The sequence below is a fragment of the Rhineura floridana genome, chromosome 1, assembly GCF_030035675.1.
Source record: "Rhineura floridana isolate rRhiFlo1 chromosome 1, rRhiFlo1.hap2, whole genome shotgun sequence".
Lineage (NCBI taxonomy): Eukaryota > Metazoa > Chordata > Lepidosauria > Squamata > Rhineuridae > Rhineura > Rhineura floridana.
Window position 1 is genome coordinate 174,067,103 of NC_084480.1, and position 17,747 is coordinate 174,084,849.

The 17,747-nt window shown below is 41.2% G+C and overlaps 2 protein-coding genes across 4 annotated transcripts in view; one reads left to right on the forward strand and one right to left on the reverse strand.

Moving 5' to 3' along the window:
* ZMAT2 (zinc finger matrin-type 2) overlaps positions 1-2,119 on the reverse strand; it is a 35,222-nt gene extending 33,103 nt beyond the window's left edge. The window contains exon 1 of the mRNA XM_061586597.1: positions 1,811-2,119. Within this exon, the coding sequence (XP_061442581.1) occupies positions 1,811-1,828 (18 nt within the window). The 5' untranslated portion in view covers positions 1,829-2,119. The remainder of the gene's footprint in view (positions 1-1,810) is intronic.
* Positions 1,849-16,682, forward strand: LOC133365128 (histidine--tRNA ligase, cytoplasmic-like). 3 transcript variants are annotated; one of them, XM_061586568.1, is made up of 14 exons: positions 1,850-2,413; positions 4,273-4,486; positions 5,433-5,516; positions 5,943-6,062; positions 7,028-7,123; positions 8,608-8,733; positions 8,987-9,094; positions 9,248-9,346; positions 9,606-9,699; positions 10,679-10,806; positions 10,896-11,138; positions 13,582-13,698; positions 13,997-14,143; positions 14,310-16,682. In XM_061586568.1, exons 2-14 carry the CDS (start codon positions 4,382-4,384, stop codon positions 14,391-14,393), a joined length of 1,551 nt encoding a protein of 516 aa, XP_061442552.1. In that variant the 5' UTR covers positions 1,850-2,413; positions 4,273-4,381; the 3' UTR covers positions 14,394-16,682. The 3 variants fall into 3 exon arrangements, with proteins under 3 accessions (XP_061442569.1, XP_061442552.1, XP_061442562.1); XM_061586578.1 differs by lacking the exon at positions 1,850-2,413 and adding an exon at positions 2,464-3,342; XM_061586585.1 differs by lacking the exon at positions 5,433-5,516 and having other exon boundaries at positions 1,849-2,413.
* The last annotated feature ends 1,065 nt before the right edge of the window (positions 16,683-17,747 follow it).

Genomic DNA, 17,747 nt, shown 5'->3' on the forward strand with positions numbered 1-17,747 from the left:
TTCCCCCAGGAGGGCTGTGTGCTCTCTCTGCAAGCTTCTTGCCCCGGGAGCTATGTTTTGTATCATCTCCTTCCTTTCTTTTGTGAGTTGTGCTTCAAAACAGTGCTTGTGAGCAACTTGTGGGATAGGGGGATTTGGAATGCCTGGAGCCTTGCAATAGCAGGTTTGCTACTAGCTCTGTGCCACTGGGGCTGAGGACTGGGGGTGCTATGGCATCGTCTTAAGGGGTGTATGCATGTGGTGATGCAGAGGTGTGTCCCAAATGTTGTGAGTTCATTGGCTTCTTCTGTGTGGAGATGGCACATGTGGGCACCAGCACAGTGGTGACTGGAAGACACCAAGAGTCACTTGGTGCATATCTAATGTTTTTACACCATTTTTTTATTTTCTGGTTTTGCAAGTTCTGTCTACCTGAGCTAAGCAAGCACTGGAATGCAGCTGCTATTCCACCTGCATAAAAGCTATGTATCTTTGGCCCCAGAGTAATGTGAGTACAGAATTGCTCCATGAGGGAGGTAGAGGTTAGGCCAAGAAGACCTGGGTTCAAAGCACACAGCTGTAAAACTAACCAGGTGACATTTCATGGCCACTCTAGAATGATCCTCCACTATCTCACAGATTGTCTTGAAGATGTGCTACTTAAAGCTGCTTGGAAGAAGAACAGGATGAAAATGTAATAAGTAAATAAAAATAAAGCTCTCCACTAAAAATCAATAAATAAAATATTTAACTTCCTCTCTAGAAAGCAACCAACAGAGGCAGCTTTTGTGTCTGAAAATTTCTCATGCCGTTTGGGGTCTTGGAAGGCAATGCAATTTAAAAAGTTTTGTGCCTTCTAATTTTGTAGGAGACATCTTCATCTCGTACTTTTTTGTGTGTGCCCCGAATATTACAACCTCCAAGAACACACCCTACACACCAGCAATATCATTCATTCATATCATTTCCATATTCCATTGGCAGTACAGTCTTATGCAGAGTTAGGCTGCCTGAACCCACTGATTTAATGGGCTCACCTAACTTTCCATAGGGTCAAGGTGTGAGTCTTTTGGACTGTGATGATGAGAGCGATTTGTATACAAAACAAGAGTGAGCACATTGTCCTAGTCTAGCACAGCAGTCCCAGATTTCACCCATAAATTAGAAGGTGCAGAGCGAAGTGAGAGCAGATAAGTGAGTGACTGCAGACAAGTGAGAAGTAACCATGGTCATGGAGCACCAAAAGCTGTAAAATATATAATACTCTCTCGAATAATGTTTGAAATGCTTTCCAGGAACTCAAAGCAACACCAACCCAGAATGAAGAGGCTATTCCTGAGATACGTTTATCTTCTGAATAATCCCCGAAGGTTCACTACAATCTTAAACTATGACCTTCTAACTCTTACGTTTACAGCTTATGTTGAACGCCAGTCTGCGCAAAACTCGGATCTTCTTTTCTTTAAGGTGCCATTCCCTGTGGTTTTTGCAGAAACACACTAACACGGCTGCCCTTCTGGTGCTTGTAAAGACTTTGCTCACAGGGGACTTACGTCTGAGCAATACAGATAAGATCAACGTGCACATGTAGCCGATGAATAGCGCGGGCGGCAAAGTCTGCCTACCGCTGCGGCCAGCAAGGCAGGACCCTCATCCATCCCAACGTATAGGCGAGAAGTCCCCGATTTCCCCAGAGGAAGTCAGGGGTGTGGATCCTCGCTGGAACCGTTTCTGCTCCTTTCTCCCAAGCATGACGATTCCTCAGCACAAGAAGAGGAAAGCGAAAGAGTCTGCCTTCCCCCTCCTCGTCTAAAGCAAGCCCATTACCTACCCCACTGCCCGACGCCATCGTGCCTAGGAAGTGTCCCGGAAGCCGGAAAGCGTCGCACACGATCAGGCCGATCGTAAAGCATACGGGAAGGGCAGAACCATAGACACCGGGAGGTGCATTCTTTCAGTACAGCAGCGCGCGAGACCATAGAGACAGCAAAAAGTTAAGAGGACTGCATGGGCTGTGTTTTCTGTATTAATTTGAGACCTGCATTTTACACCGTTACGAGTGATCTAAGTACAGCATGTATTCCCTATATGCAAGCGGACGGAGCACAGTCCCCTCTGCAGTCATTCAGTGCCGGCTTTGAGGAATTGTATTTGGGGCGTGGGGAGGAGGAGATGAAGCTCGCAGTTTAACTAGATTCACATTTTCTGCACCTGGAGGTGTTTTGTACTGATCATCTATGGCTGTACTGTTTGTTTCCAACATGACTGCCTGAAGAATTTGCGTCATCTAGACATACCAACGCTATTGGAGAAACGGGTCCTCTTGAAGCATCTGAGAATCTTATTAGGCTGCCTGCGTCGTGATGGCGACGTTTGTAGTACTGCAGTAGTGGTCTGGCTATCTGTGACGCTGCATGTCCTCCATACAAAGCAAGTAGGTGACCATTCTTTAGGCTGCCGTGCTTTGTCCACTTGCTTCGGAGTAAATCCCATTTTACTCAGTGTTGCTTATTTCTGAGTCGACAGTCTAAGATTGCAATTCAACCCTGCAAAGCCTTTATTCGGGAGTTGCTGCAATTCGTTGTCTGTCAGCCTTCTGAGCCCTAATCTGAAATGTGGAGATCACAATATAGGCTGATTGTAAACTCAATCTCAATCTGCAATATGGGGATTTTAACAGTAGGTGACATCACAGGATTGTCGTAAACCAGTTGTTTTCCGAGCCCAATTCAAGGTGTTGGTATTGACCTTTAAATCCCTACACGGTTCCGGCCCAGTTTATCTCACGGAGCGCCTTCAACGCCACCAATTATGCCGCCCGACAAGATCGGCCACACAGGGCCTTCTCTCAATCCCGCCAACAAAAACAGGCAGATTGGCGGGTACAAGAGAGAGGGCATTCTCAGTGGCGGCCCCCACTCTGTTTCGGAAAGCCTTAAAGACCTGGCTCTTTCAGCAGGCCTTCGGGGTATCCGGGGAGGGTTAATTGTTATAACTGTAATGCCTCCTGCCCAATTTTAATATTGTTGCTGCAGATGTATTGTTTTTATATTGTATTACTGTATTTTATCAATTGTATTTTAACAATTTTGTAAGTCGCCTAGAGTGGCCATTGGCCAGATAGGCGACGAAGAAATTAAATTTATTATTTATTTTTCAGCCCCAGTCCCCTTCCTAATTGACCATATTGCAGGGCTATAATGAGAATACAGGGCTATAATGAGCAATTCTCAAACCTTTCTATGGGGGCTGTATTGATCGCTGTATATTACTATGCGCTATGTCTGCAGTTATAGTGAAATTAATTATTTTTTAAAGAACTTTTGAGTCTACTTTCTCCGCACACAATAGACCCGAGTTTGAGTAAGTAAACACTCCTGTATTTGCTTCTGCTTTATTCGGGGGGCGGGGAGGTGTGACGATACGTTACTCCCAAATCACAACTACAATAAATGCTTGGATATCTCAGTTTCCCGTAAGGGTCATTTTTAATCCCTCTGCAGAGGAAAAAAAATTGTAACCAGGCAGTCTCTTGATAGACAAAGTAACTATCAGTCTATCGTTTTGTATCGTAGAGCCGGAGAGTAAGAAGGCGCACTTCCGGGGTGAGATTGGCTCTTACCTCTTGAAGTTGTGTCCTCTCTAGGCGGATATTGGGGGCTTTCTCTTTTGTTTTCGAAGCCATGGGTTCAGTAGGTAGCCTTAGACGAACCAAGATTCCTTCGTCTTCAGATTGCGCGCCCCTCACCTGAAATATGGGGATTAAACGTTTTAGTTCTCCCCTTTTGCCCACCAGTCTCTTCAATCTGGCCAACCTTAAGGGGAGGTTGTGAGAATGGTTCAGCTACAGTGATAGCTGGTGTAAGTAGCTAAAGGGGCAGACTTAGACGTAGCGGACCAGGCTTCCACTCGTCCTCAAAACTTATTAAGCGATTCCTGGGCAAGTCGTTACTTTGAGAAGGTAAAAGGGGCACGTGTATCCTGAGCACTGTGGAGAAAGGGTGTGATAAAAATATAAGACACAAATAACATCAGTACGCTGTAAAATAATCTGGTCATTGAGCAGATTTCTTAGCTGCATACATATCATCCGAGGGTGCAGAACAGATACAATCTGCTGAGGGCATTGTTAGCTCTGCAAGGAGAGCAGCCACATCAGTTCCATGAGCAATGCAGCCAAAGTTTGCCTGTTCTGATACTAAAGGATGGTCTACATGACTTTCCCGCAAAAGGGGTTTCTTTGTCAAACTGTTTTTTTCTTTCTTTCCCTGCTTTATGCCATGTACTTCACAGCTGTGTCCGCTACCGAATAGAATTCAGGGAGTTCTTCATATTTGGTGCAGTAAGTCCTGATAGACTTGGGAACTCCAGCTGCTGAGGCCAGTTGTCTAAACTCCCCACCATGCGTTGGATCTGCCCCTTCTTCATAAAAGCTGCTCACAGGAGACATCACCAGCCAGTACAGTTTTGCATTTTACAGGCCTTTTCCAGTCAACTCCCCAACCAGGTGTGTCTCATTTTCCACATCTTCCTCATCTTCACAACTTTTAGATTTTTGCGCTGCTTGGTTTTGAAGCACAAGGCTTCTGCTTTGAAGTATCAGATTTACAGCAGAAGAGAAAGATAAGTGTTGGTAAAAGCCAAATGAGCCTCCTGTCATACTTGTGTGTGTAGGAAAAGCATTGCTCCTTTTAGGGGATCATGAGATTTTAGGGATTCTTGAGGTCTGGTTCTATGGCCTTGGAATTCTGAACAGGGTATCTCTTTGACCAAGATCTGTTTCTAACCAATTGGAATGTTAGCGAAGTGAAAAAATATTGATTTAATATTTGTTTTGGAGATCTTCCCTCTCATTGTATCTTTATTATCCACAAAGCGCTCTTGCACCCCTAGTATATTTCTTTTACTTAGATTGTACTAATGTAGTACTTGGGGGAAAGCCATCAATTGGTAGCATGGCTTGCATGCATAGGAGTATAAGAAGGTGCCTTATGTTAAGTCAGATCATTAGTCCATCTAGCTTAGTATTGTCTACACTGCACACTGACAGTGGCTTTGCAGAGTTTCAGACAAGGGTCTCTTCTAATCCTAGCTGGACATGCTGAGGATTAAAATGGGACCTTTTGCATATACCCCTTACAGAATATTATCTTTAGAAACTATTATTACTTGCCTGCTTTCTAGTTCCCCATTAAAATCTAGAAGAGTTTTAATGAAATTTCTATAGAATAAAATGTACAAATGCTATACAAAATCTGGATCCTGTGCATTCTAACTGAGCTTTTAAAGCATAAAATGCAAATGGTGGATTTTCAAAGGAATCGCTGGCAGTGTGGCGGAGATCTACCATTATGCTTGCTGTCTCTTGGAAATCTTGCATTCTGTGATGGTAATAAGGACTCCAAGGTCAGTTTTGTCTTCTGTGTTATCAGATATGCTGTGCTGTTTTCCAGGTGATTGAAGATGTGGTAAATCAACCATCACCACAGCTGGAAGCTGCTGCAGAAAAAGGAAACATAATTATCAAAACTGCCAAAGTAATTGTCCACTTCAGCTACTCATGTGGGTCTTCTGTATTCTGCTTCCTCTCCCAGAGTCCCCTTCAAGCAGTGTTTGGCTCTAGTACTCCCTTCAGTGGAACAAGCTGCACCATCATTCCTCTATATGATCCTGCAGTTTCCCATACGGCATACAGCTCTTTTTTTAACCAGCTTAAGCTGCTGCTTGTTCAGTTTTATTCTTTCTTCCAATCACTTTCTATTATTTTCAGCTGTACTTGATTCTTGTTGGGAGCTTTTTTGGCATTGATCCAGATGCTTAGTATTCAACAACTGAAACATCTGGAAGCCCTTCAGCAATTGGCTTGTTGTTATTACAACTATGTAATTTTTATTAAGCACATATTTATTTATTTTTAAAAGTATTTTCTAAATTCCTACCTTTTCCTCTGCCTGGACCCTTAGGGCACCAGGGATTTTAGCCCAAAGCAGATGGTCATCCGGGAAAAAATCTTCAACACCATAATCAGCTGCTTCAAGCGTCATGGAGCTGCAACAATAGATACCCCTGTGTTTGAGCGGAAGGTGAGGACAATCTGTTACCTGTTTTGTTGGAAATGGAGCTGACTGCTATGTCTGATAAGAGCCTTTGACCTTTAGCCTATATCTGCTGAAGGCCAGCTGTTCTGCCCATATGCTGCTTCAGTTCCATTGACTTCAGTGGAACTGAAGCAACTTAACTGTGTATAGCATGAAGCCTTAGGTAAAAGATGGAAACTTTTGTAAAGTTGACCCTAGTGACTTTGGTGCTATTTAGTTCCAAATAATTAGAACAGGTATATAAAGCATAGACTCTTCCATGGAAAGTGCATTTGTTCAATAGGTAGCACAAAATGTGGACTAGTAGCCTCTAACTTCTACCAAAATACTTTGTCTAAGGTAAAGATGAGAATCCTCAGGTCCAAGGTCAAATGTGGTCTTCTAGGTCTCTTTATCCAGCCCTTGGGACTCTTCTCAGGCCACACTTCCTCCCAAACTGCTCATTGTAGAAAAAGTCCTATCCCAGGTAATCCCCCCAGGCCACTTCAGTCAGAGGGGAAACACAGAGCAGGGCTTTAGAGAAGCTCTGAACAGGCAAGTAGGTGCCTATGGGAGGAGGTGGTCCTTTTAGGTATTCCTAATCCAGCCATGTACGGTTTTAGAACTCAGCATTTAGCAATCTGAATTGGGCTTTGAAACCAACTGAGAGCCAGTGCAGTTGGTTTAGAATTGGCTTGTGTTCTTTTTCGGCCTACCTCACTTGACTGTCTAGTGGTGATATTGTGTAACAGTATTTTTGAGAATTCTTCAGAAGCATCCCGTGTAATGCACATTACAATAATTTAGTTGTGAAAAAAGCATGAATTACTCTGGCTAAGTTCAGGATAACTTACTTAGAAGAAAATATTAGATTTCTTTACAGATATATAGAGATATATCCCATGATATTCAATACTGAGGCATACTTGACAAAATATACTGTGTATCTCCTTGTTTTGTTTTTCTTCAAGGAACTCTTGTTGGAGAACTATGGGGAGGAATCAAAGTTAATCTATGACCTGAAAGACCAAGGGGGAGAGTTGCTGTCTCTTCGCTATGACTTGACTGTATCCTACCCAAGGATAGGAAACCCTCGGTTACAGAGGGAGTTGCTAGTCTCTCTTGGACAAGACTATGGAATTAGGATATCACAACTTCACCCAAACCTTCTCAGAGAACAGAGACTTTGCTTTATCGTTCATGCCAATGATTGAGTGTGCTTTGCATGAAAAGGGTTAAAAACTGCAGTTGATTCAGAAGATAGCTTCTACTTTTTAGTAGGTTGTGGTTATATGGAACACATAAGATCAAGGCTCTCACAGTTGCACTGTTTGCCAGTGTGATTCTGGGCACAACCAAAGGTGCTGGTGTTAACCTTTAAAGCCCTAAGTGGCATAGAGCTAGCATACCTTCTGCTTAAGGAGTGTTTTCTTCCACGAAAGCCTCCAGAACAGTTGAGATCTTGTGGAGAAGTATTGCTCCATGTTCCATTTGTTAGGAAGATTCTTTTAGAAAGCTAGAACACATTTATTTATTATTATTTATTATTAAATTTATATCCTGCCTTTCCTATGCTCTCCCTAGAGAGGCTCATCTCGCTCTGACTTTACTAAGTTCTAGGCTTTTACTATTTTTCTGTCTTAATCTGCCAGACATTTAGAAATTTTTTAATATTTCACTCTGCTGCTGTTGTTTTAAAAGGAGCTTTGCATATCCCTTTCTAGGTTAAGTGTGTGTGTGTATTCTCTGGATATCACCCTAGGCACTTAAAAAGAGCAATTTATAATCTTTGTGACAAATCAGTCAGAAGTGGAAAGGCTGGCACTGTTGGCTTTCAGAGAAGAACCAGGGTCTCTTTCTCTAAACTAGGGGTAGAGAGCCATTTTTTTTTCTGTCAAGGGCCTAAGCCAGCTGTGTGCTAGGCTGGAGCCAAAAATGGGCAGACCCACCCCATTCTCTTTCTCTCTTTTCCTTCCCACCTAGCAGGCTGCCAGTGAAGGGAAAGATGGCTCTTGCTAGAGCCTGAATTGCTCTCTTGCAGAGGCCTTTTTCACTCTCCTCATTCCACTGTTCTGCCTATTTCGGTCCCCTCACACACACACACACACATGCACACACTTGGCTCCCTTGGGCTTCATGAAATTAGACTGATGTCCACATGCAGCCTGAGAGCTGTATGTTGCCCACTCCTAGACCTCATCTACCTTTGTCTCACCAAACAATTCTACAAGACAGCAGGTTTGATGAAATATGATAAATTCCAAGGTAGTGGAAGTAAGGATATGAGGGAAGATTTATCTAGCTTTAACATAAGAAGACCAGAGAAATACAGATAACAGTATTTGTTCTTCAGAAAGATTCTTGTGCAGCTTTTTAGAAGACATGCCTGCATCTGCTTCTAAACTTGTGCTTGGACCTGCAGTACACAAGGCACTGGAACTAGCAGTTTGTGAAGGAGAAGTGACACAATAGGAACCGTCAAACTGCTGACAAAACAGGATTATCACACTCTGAGCTACAGGCAACTTTTTTCTTAACAAAGGCTTTCCAGGTGCCATTTGCTCGTTATTTGGCCATGAACAAAATTACCCATTTTAAGCGCTATCACATTGCAAAAGTCTACAGACGTGACAGCCCATTGATGGCAAGGGGGCGCTACAGAGAGTTCTGCCAGTGTGTGAGTATTTGCAGGCTGCTCAATTATGGATAGAAGGTGAGAGCTATCGAAGCTTTCTCTCTTAAAACAGCAGACTGAGGTAGGGTAGGGAGCGAGGGGGTTCTCTGGCAAACAATATGCAAGCGAGTGTGGTGCTGATACAAGTTTTGCCTCCCTCACACTCCTAGGAGATGGAAGTGGTTTGTTGAATATTTCGGCTAATTACACCTAGGCTGTGCTTTTGGGATTTTGATTACTGCCTTCTGTGCTCCAGGATTTCGACATTGCTGGCCAGTATGATCCCATGATTCCCGATGCAGAGTGTCTGAAGGTCATGCATGAGATCCTAAGTGCCCTGCAGGTTGGAGATTTCCTCATCAAAGTAAGAGAGCTTGGCCAGAAGGGCCTATGCTACAAGCCTGTCAAAGATATAAATGGGATGAAAGTCAAGGTGGAAAAAGGGGATGCTGAAATGAGTGCATTTATTGTGAAGTCTCTGCTCGACTTCTTCTGAATGTTTCTTCTTTTTTTCCAGATCAATGAAAGGCGTATTTTGAATGGGATCTTTACTACATTTGGTGTCCCCAACACTAAATTTGAAACAGCTTGCTCTACCCTTGACAAGCTGGACAAGGTAAACATTCAGTACAGTATGATCCGTTAAGCATAGTTATGTCCTCATTGAGCATACACCAAATAAGTGGCATAATTATTATTCTTAGGCTCTGGCAAGCTGACATTCCCCATGCCCTTACCACATAAGTATTGGCAAAACTATCCATTTAAATGGTGTATTGCTAGTGCATTGCTATCGAGGAGATTTAGTGATCAGCCAGAAGATGAATTGCTTTAGTTGAGAATATGCCAAGCTAATTCTCTCATCTCCTCTACAGGTGACATGGGAGGAAGTGAAAAATGAAATGGTAGAAGAGAAAGGGATTTCACCAGAGGCTGTAGATCATATTGGTGAATACGTTCAGCTTCATGGTGAGTTTCAACGCAAGCTCCATTTAGAGTTTCAGTACTTAGTCCCTAGTCTGACACTGTCAAGTCAACTAGCTGAGAACTCATGCCTGTTTCAGTGCAGTCCAAGTGCCCTACTACTGTTTCCTGTGTTCCCAGTGTTGTGTTCAGGCCCAAGTTTGTTCACAACTCAAATAGTGTTTTATTTATTTATTATTTGATTTATATTCCACCCTTCCTCCCAGCAGGAGCCCAGGGCGGCAAACAGAAACGCTAAAAACACTTTAAAACATCATAAAGACCTTAAAATACATTAAAACAAAACAACGTTAAAAACATTTTTTAAAAAAGCTTTAAAAACATCTTTTAAAAAAGGGTTAAAAACATATTATTAAAAAACACGTATTAAAAAGCAATTCTAACACACATGCAGAGTGGGATAGGTCTCAACTTAAAAAGCTTGTTGAAAGAAGAAAGTCTTCAAAAGGTGCCGAAAAGATAGCAGAGATGATGCCTGCCTAATATTCAAGGGGAGGGAATTCCACAGGGTAGGTGCCGCCACACTAAAGGTCCATTTCCTATATTGTGCAGAATGAATCTCCTGATAAGATGGTATCTGCAGGAGGCCCTCACCTGCAGAGCATGGTGATCGACTGGGCATATAAGGGGTGAGACGGTCTTTCAGGTATCCTGGTCCCGAGCTGTATAGGGCTTTGTACGCCAAAACTAGAACCTTGAACTTGGCCCGGTAGCAAATGGGCAGCCAGTGCAATTCTTTCAGCAGCAGGGTGACATGTTGGCGATACCCTGCCCCAGTGAGGAGTCTTGCTGCCGCATTTTGCACCAGCTGCTGCTTCCAGACCAACCTCATGGGCAGTTCAGAGAGTTGGAAACATTTCAGACTGGGTAAGGAATAGCAGCTGTGAGGTGGACTAAGATAGATGGAACAAGTATTTTGGAAACTGCTGGTGCATCTTTTACCCTGAATATGTCTTTCCTGCAGGGGGACTGTGCCTGATTGACAAGTTACTTCAGGATCCAAAGCTGTCACAGAGTAAGCTTGCCATGGAAGGTCTGGAGGACATGAAGTTGCTGTTTGAATACCTTACTCTGTTTGGCATAATTGATCAGGTGAGCTGAGATGCTATACTAGGTCTGTCTGACTTTTCTTGGTGTTATCTTGCTTTTACCCACTAAGGGGTTTCCTGGCTTTATCACAGGTAACCTTCGATCTGAGTCTGGCACGTGGTCTAGATTACTATAGTGGAGTGATCTATGAAGCTGTCCTGCTGCACCAACAGGAAGATCACTTACAGGAGTCTCTCAGTGTGGGCAGTGTGGCTGCAGGTGGACGCTATGATGGTCTTGTAGCAACATTTGATCCAAACGGAAAGAAAGTACCCTGTGTAGGAGTGAGCATTGGTGTCGAAAGGATCTTTTCCATCATAGAATGGAATGCTGAGGTAGGGTCTGTTCTTAATGTGTGGTCAGAAGGTGGTGAGGAAATGGTAGAATCAGAATTGCATATGGATGCAAAAATGGGAGGCGTGTTCTATATAATGCAGGACTTACAGGAAAGTAAAAAGCATGCTTGTCATTCATCATCTGAAATAGTGAGAAAATAAATTCCTTTCGCCTATAGCCCATGGATATTAACTAAATAAGTTATTTAAACCAAATATTTGGTAGGTTATTATTCTTAGCCCTCCTTCCTTTTTATGGAAGCTTCATTCAACACACCTGAGTTCTGTTTTCTCACTAGGAAGAGGAAGCCTGTCAAAGCTTGCCTTTGAACACTTGGGTTAATTTTTCAAGCAGACATTTTTTAAAAAAACTGAATAAAAAAGCAGACATTTGACTTAATGTCACAATATATGGTTTCCTTTCTTTTAAATGGTGCTATTGTGGCAAGGTTTGTTTATCTGATTGTTATTGTATGTATTGCTCTGTGAACTTCATTAGTTGCTGGAGAGGTATAAATTGCCTGTGGTTTGGCTTCCTTCTGTCGCTAGCAGCTATCTACAGTTTGCTTATTTTTAGGGACTTTCAATACTGGTATAAGCAGGCTGTGCTTTGAAGAAACATAGTATGTGCTATGTTTGAAAATGGATGTGTAGGCAACCCACATCAGAAGCGTTGCTAAATTATTATTCTGCATAAAATTCTTTACCCTGCATTATGTGAAAGCAAAATCACTGATACTTATTTAACATTGCCTCAGATACTGGGATAAGTTCCACTAAACTGTGTAGGGCAGGATTTCAATAACTGCATCTTGTAATGGAGAGCAGAAAACAATGCTAAACTATTGCTTGACTCCTCCAACACCAGCCCTCTTACTCAATGACAGACGAGGAACAATGCATGTGAACTTCTGTGTCTAAAGTCTCTGACACCAAGCATGCATTCGGAATGGCACAGAAGTGAGGCTGCACAAGCAACTGAACATCTGGCACTTACTAGACTTTTTTGATAGCTTGTTTTTGCTGAATAACTAAATAACAACTGGTTGGCTAATACGTGTTAGATTAGCTTCACAACAAAAATGATTAGTCCACCAAAAGAAATGTGTGTTTGAAATTAGCCCTACACCAGACACTGCGTTATTTTATATGTCTCTACTCCTCAACCCAACTCTCATGATCAGACTAAAAGTCCATTCTGTTTCCATCAGCACCCTCCATCAGGTGCTCAGCAGAATCGCAAGCAGCGTATTTTTGGGGGAGGGATCTTTTCCTGTTTTTTGTCCCAGTCCCAAGCATCTCATATACTGCCTCTGAACTTAGATGTTCCATTTAGCTGTCATGGTGAATAGCCATTGGCAGACTTATCCTCCATGAATTTGCTGAATCTTTTTAAAAAGTCATCTAAGTTAATGGCAATCATGACATATACATTATAGGAGTCTCTCCTACAGAGACTGCTGAAATAATTGTCTCCCATATTACAATTTTGGTGCTGAGATCATTTTAAAGTATTATTGCCAATATTATCGCGTAATGGTATACACCTAATAATTATTCTGAAATAATTTGAATTTTGATAAATATGGATGGCCAACTTCTTAAAATTAATGATGAAACAGAATTTCATTGGAAAAAAATGACAGGTAGCCATAGTGGTTCATTGGGGGGGGAAATCCAAAAGTAACAGTAATAGAATATTTTTATAAGGTCCAATTACCAGGTCTCAAAGAAGACCTGAACTGAATTGTGGCGTGGTGGTGGTTGCTGTTAATGAATTGCCTTCACACATGTCTCAAGGTTATGTGCAAAATGCAATAAAACTGCTAAAAAACAGCTTAAAGCAATACAGAAAACAGCAGCAGGGGAAAAACTATATTGTTCTATATAATATGTTCTATATTGTTTTAAAATTTTAAATTGTGTTTTAATTTTTTTAAAAAAAATATGTATTTTAAATTGTATTTGTTTTTAGTTATTGTAAACTGCCCAGAGAGCTTCGGCTATGGGGTGGTATACAAGTTTAATAAATAAAAATAATAATGATAACAAAACGAGTAGACACCCAAGGCAGAGATGTTTTCATCCAGCTGGGAAGGCTTGTTGGAACAGAAATGTCTTCTGTTGTTTCTAGAAGGTTCAGATAGTGGACACCTGTTGTATCTCGACAGGAATGCTGTTCCACAGAACAGGGACAGCCACGCCGAAAGCCCTGCTCTGAGGTACCATGGAGCAGGCTTCTGAGATCTTTGGAACTTGAAGGAGAAGCTCTCTCACAGACCATAGTAACCAAATGGGTTATATAAGGGATAAGGCAGTCTCACATAACCAGAGCTGTGGAGGGCCTTGTATGTTAGTACCAAAACCTTGAACTTGGCCTGAGAGCAAATTGGCTGGTAAGTACTATAAGTTTCCAGTTGCTTTAATGAACTTCTGTCTTAAGATGTCCAAGGAGAAGAGCCGCACAACAGAGACACAAGTGCTGGTAGCAGCTGCTCAGAAGAACTTCCTTGCTGAGAGAATGAAGCTCATCTCTGAACTCTGGGATGCTGGCATCAAGGTAACATGGAGAAGTCAATGTTATACTGCTATATTCCTAGAAGCTAGTATTCTTTAAGCCCAAAGTACAAGGAGGTGGGAGAGTCTGCTCAAAGAATAAGGTCATAACCAGGCCCTTCAACCAGTTTCATGTTTGATGCAGGCCTGAAATTCAGGAGCAGCATTAGCCTCTGATTTGATTAGAAGCGTCTCTTTAGAAAGCCTGTAGGTAGTGTTGATGATTCAAGTAATTCCCTGGGCAGTATATGCTACACACAGTGTGAATGTTTAACTTTCCATTTGCTGTGAACTTCTTTCAGGCAGAGATGCTGTATAAGAAAAACCCCAAATTCCTGAACCAACTGCAATACTGTGAAGAAACGGGAATCCCACTTGTTGTTGTCATAGGGGAACAGGAACAAAATGATGGAGTTGTGAAACTTCGGGATGTCACTAGCAGGAAAGAGGTTGGTGTCTCAAAGGAGGCCCCCAGAACCCATTGAACTGTCACTCCAAAAAAAAAAAAAATCCCTACAGCTCTTTGGACATACCTGGCATCCATAGATGTTTATAATTTGATATTCCTTCAGTGGATACATTGTACTAATCCCATGTTCCCTGTCTGCTTTTCAGGTCAATGTTCCTAAAGAGAAGCTCATAGAGGAGATCAAGAAAAGAATGGAAAAAGAGAGCCCTTCTTTTCTTCTTTTAATCTAGCATCATTGTGCAGCTTGGAATGCTGTCGGCCTGTAAAGCCAACTGGTGGTATTCAGCATTTCTGAGGAACTGGAATTTTGGACACATGCCTCTCTTCTTTTTCCTTCTGGCTGGGCACTCAGCCTTGGGGAATCCTGAACAGAATGAGACGATGCCTTTATTGAAACAAATATGTTTAAAACCCTGAAAGCAAATTTTTATGTTCAATTTAGTTGACACTCTTTTCCTGATCTTCCCTTTGTGCCTTTAATAATAATCCATATTTCCCATGTTTTCAGGCTATTTGATGCAGAATTGTTTGTGGAATCTAAATCACCTATATCTAAGCAATATATTATAGCTTTGACCCTAAAACCAGTAGTGGAAGTCAAGATGGCTGATGCCAACTTCTTACCAGCATAAATTGGTTCTTGCAGTCACATTGCATAACTAAATTTTGATGAAAATGGGAAAGCAAGTTAATATTTATCTGTTTATAAAAATATTTGTATATCTCAATTTCATAAAGAATATCAAAGTAGTTTACAATAGTTATAATACAACAAAGAAAACACATGTCCTAGTATCCATCCCAAAGCTTTTAAAAGCCTATGTTGAGAAATTCAAAACTGCGGTCAATTGAAATTTGTTTTGGGTAATGTCACAATATATGTTATGAAGCCAATTGTGAGTCTTAGAATATTAAATGATGGGTCATTTTATGTATAAACTGGCCTCCTATGATATCCTGATGGAAATTTAAAAATCCTTAAAGGCTGCTAAAGTTACTGCATCTCAGTTAATATAGCGATGTATGCATCATTTTGTAGTCGGAAAAATGAAACCTTTAGAAGCACAGAAATAGCATCTGATGTTACCTTAGAACAACTGTTTATGACTTCCTGTTTTTATATCTGCTTTTTATTACTATTTTTATATCTGCAAGATAAATATTTCTGCTGTGGAAGCAAAGTAATAGGATTCCATGACCAGTTTATAGGGATAAAACAGTAAGTTGATTTCCCTGATGTTTTGATAAAACTACATTTAGCAGGTTTATTTTCCTGAATCTAAGCTGCCAAAAGGGAAAACTAAAATTCTTCATATATATTTATTCAGAGCTCAAAATGAAAGAACATGTTGCTTATACAAATCTTAGGAGGCTTTTAAAAAATCGGATGACATTGCTCTTGTCCACAAAGGTTGTCCAGTTATATGAACCCCATAAAACAAAGCAGTGAAAGATTTCACTTGAAAATGGATTTCTAAAAACCGAGATGATGAGGGCAGGTGTCCTGCTGGTCACTGACTAAAAATTACTGACTTTGACCTGAATTAGCAAATGTATGGGTTAATATGTTGTGTATTCTGTTCCTTCTCCCATAAGAATGCTGTTAGACCAAATGGTCCGGTAGAAGAAACATTCCATCTTCCTTTTGTTTCTTCTTTGGTTTTGTAGAGACTGCAGAAAAAGCAGCACCCAGGATAGTACAGGTGCTGTTCCTTTCTGTTCGCAAACACTGCATACTTCCTAAGCAGTGGAATGGGCCACATTGAACTAAACGGAAAGAATAGTTAATTCTGCATCCACGCAGAAGTGCTTAAATAGCTATTAATACTGAAACCTGCAGTCTTAGTTTATTTTTTTTCCTCTCTAAAATACCACACCACCCACCTTAAGTTAGAACAATGTGATCTGTAGTAGTTCCCTTTTCTGCTTCCTTTTGTTGATCTTGAACAACCAAAATGTTAGGGTGATACCCAGTGTTAGCCATGCTCTGAGTGGCCCTATTGAAATAAATTGAATTAAGTTCACTGATTTCAGTGGGTCTGCTCTGAGTGTGACTTGTTGGATATCACCCAAGCTCTTTTTTCTTTTAGATTTTTTTCAAAATGTTATTTAAATTATGCTGTGTAATATAAAGTACAGTCACAAAGTGGAGGTTGGCCATGACATTGAATCAAGCTAAAATGTTCCATAGTGGAGATGATTTGTCATTGGTACTTTGTAGCTAAACCTTCACTGGTTATCATGCACTCCTTTATCTGGCAGGAAATCTAACTGAGGCAAGCTTGGCTAAAAATAAGTATAGAAACAAATAGAAACCTAGTGGCAACCCACTCAGAGCCCAAAGAAAGCACATACATTTAAAACCTGCACATTTTCTTCTCTGGTACAGTGTCCACGTTCTGGGCATGACTGGCCAAAATAACAACTTACCTTAACAAAAAGTTTGCTTATGTATTTTATATTTAAAAAGAACCATTGTCTTACAAATAAAATAATTCTGTAGGTATTAAAATAAAGAATGTATGTCTCTCTTGTTGATGATGGACTATTCCTAAATGTGGCTAAGTCATGCCCATCCAGACTGATCTGTATGACCATTTTCACATTGGGGAGCTTGCTAGAACTTTAGAGTTCGTTCATCCAAGCAGCTCACTTTAGTCTTCAGTTCTAAGAACAACAGCGTTATAAGCAATTTAGCTTCCTTTCTGTTGTTTTCATAGCATTTGAAGAGAACCTTGAACCCAAATCTGTATGTGTCTAATTCAGCAACATTGAGGTACTGGGTAACAGAGCAGCGTGTATGCCACACATTCTTTTCCTAAGTGAACCTGCTGCCTTCATGTATACTGTCCTGTCAGCAGTGTTAAGATTCAGAAACTAGTCTGGGTGCCACTTTCATCTCAGACAGCATAATGTCAGAAATCCTGCTGATCTACTTCAAACCATCCACAGATCTACTGGCAGATCCTGCTCTGCTTTCTGCTTCCTCCTGATTTAGTGCATAAGTGAGTTATTACCAAACCAGATGGTGTTGGAGTCCATATCTGCTCATCCTTGTACCATCTGTTTTACTGCTCCTGCTCTGTTGCAGTAGCCACAATTCAAAGTGTACTACTAACCAGCATCAAATGCCAAGACAAAATGGCCATTGTGATTTTGCAATGTCAGAGCAATTAGTCCCTGTTTTAATCACTGAGATGGGAAATGTTCAGTTCCTACAAGCTATTTGTACCATTTCCTGGCCTCTTAAAAATCTGCAGCTTTAGTACATTTTCTTTGATTTTACAGCAGCTCATAGAACACAGTCACTAGATGTTAATACCTGCAGAAAATTGGGAGAGTGGTGTGTGTGTTCTTACTATGCTTACTCTGTCAGTTGTAGAAGGGAAGGGGTCAGATTGACCCTGGATGCTATCCGATCTATATTATTCAGAACTGTAAAAGTCCTTGAATTTTAGTCTTCAGTCCTATGTGCACTTATCTGACCTAACACCTAATATACCTCCACCTGATCTTAACCATATTGATTTCAGTAAGTCCCTCTGAATTCAGATTTGAAGGTATGTTCTATCAAAAGCAACTTG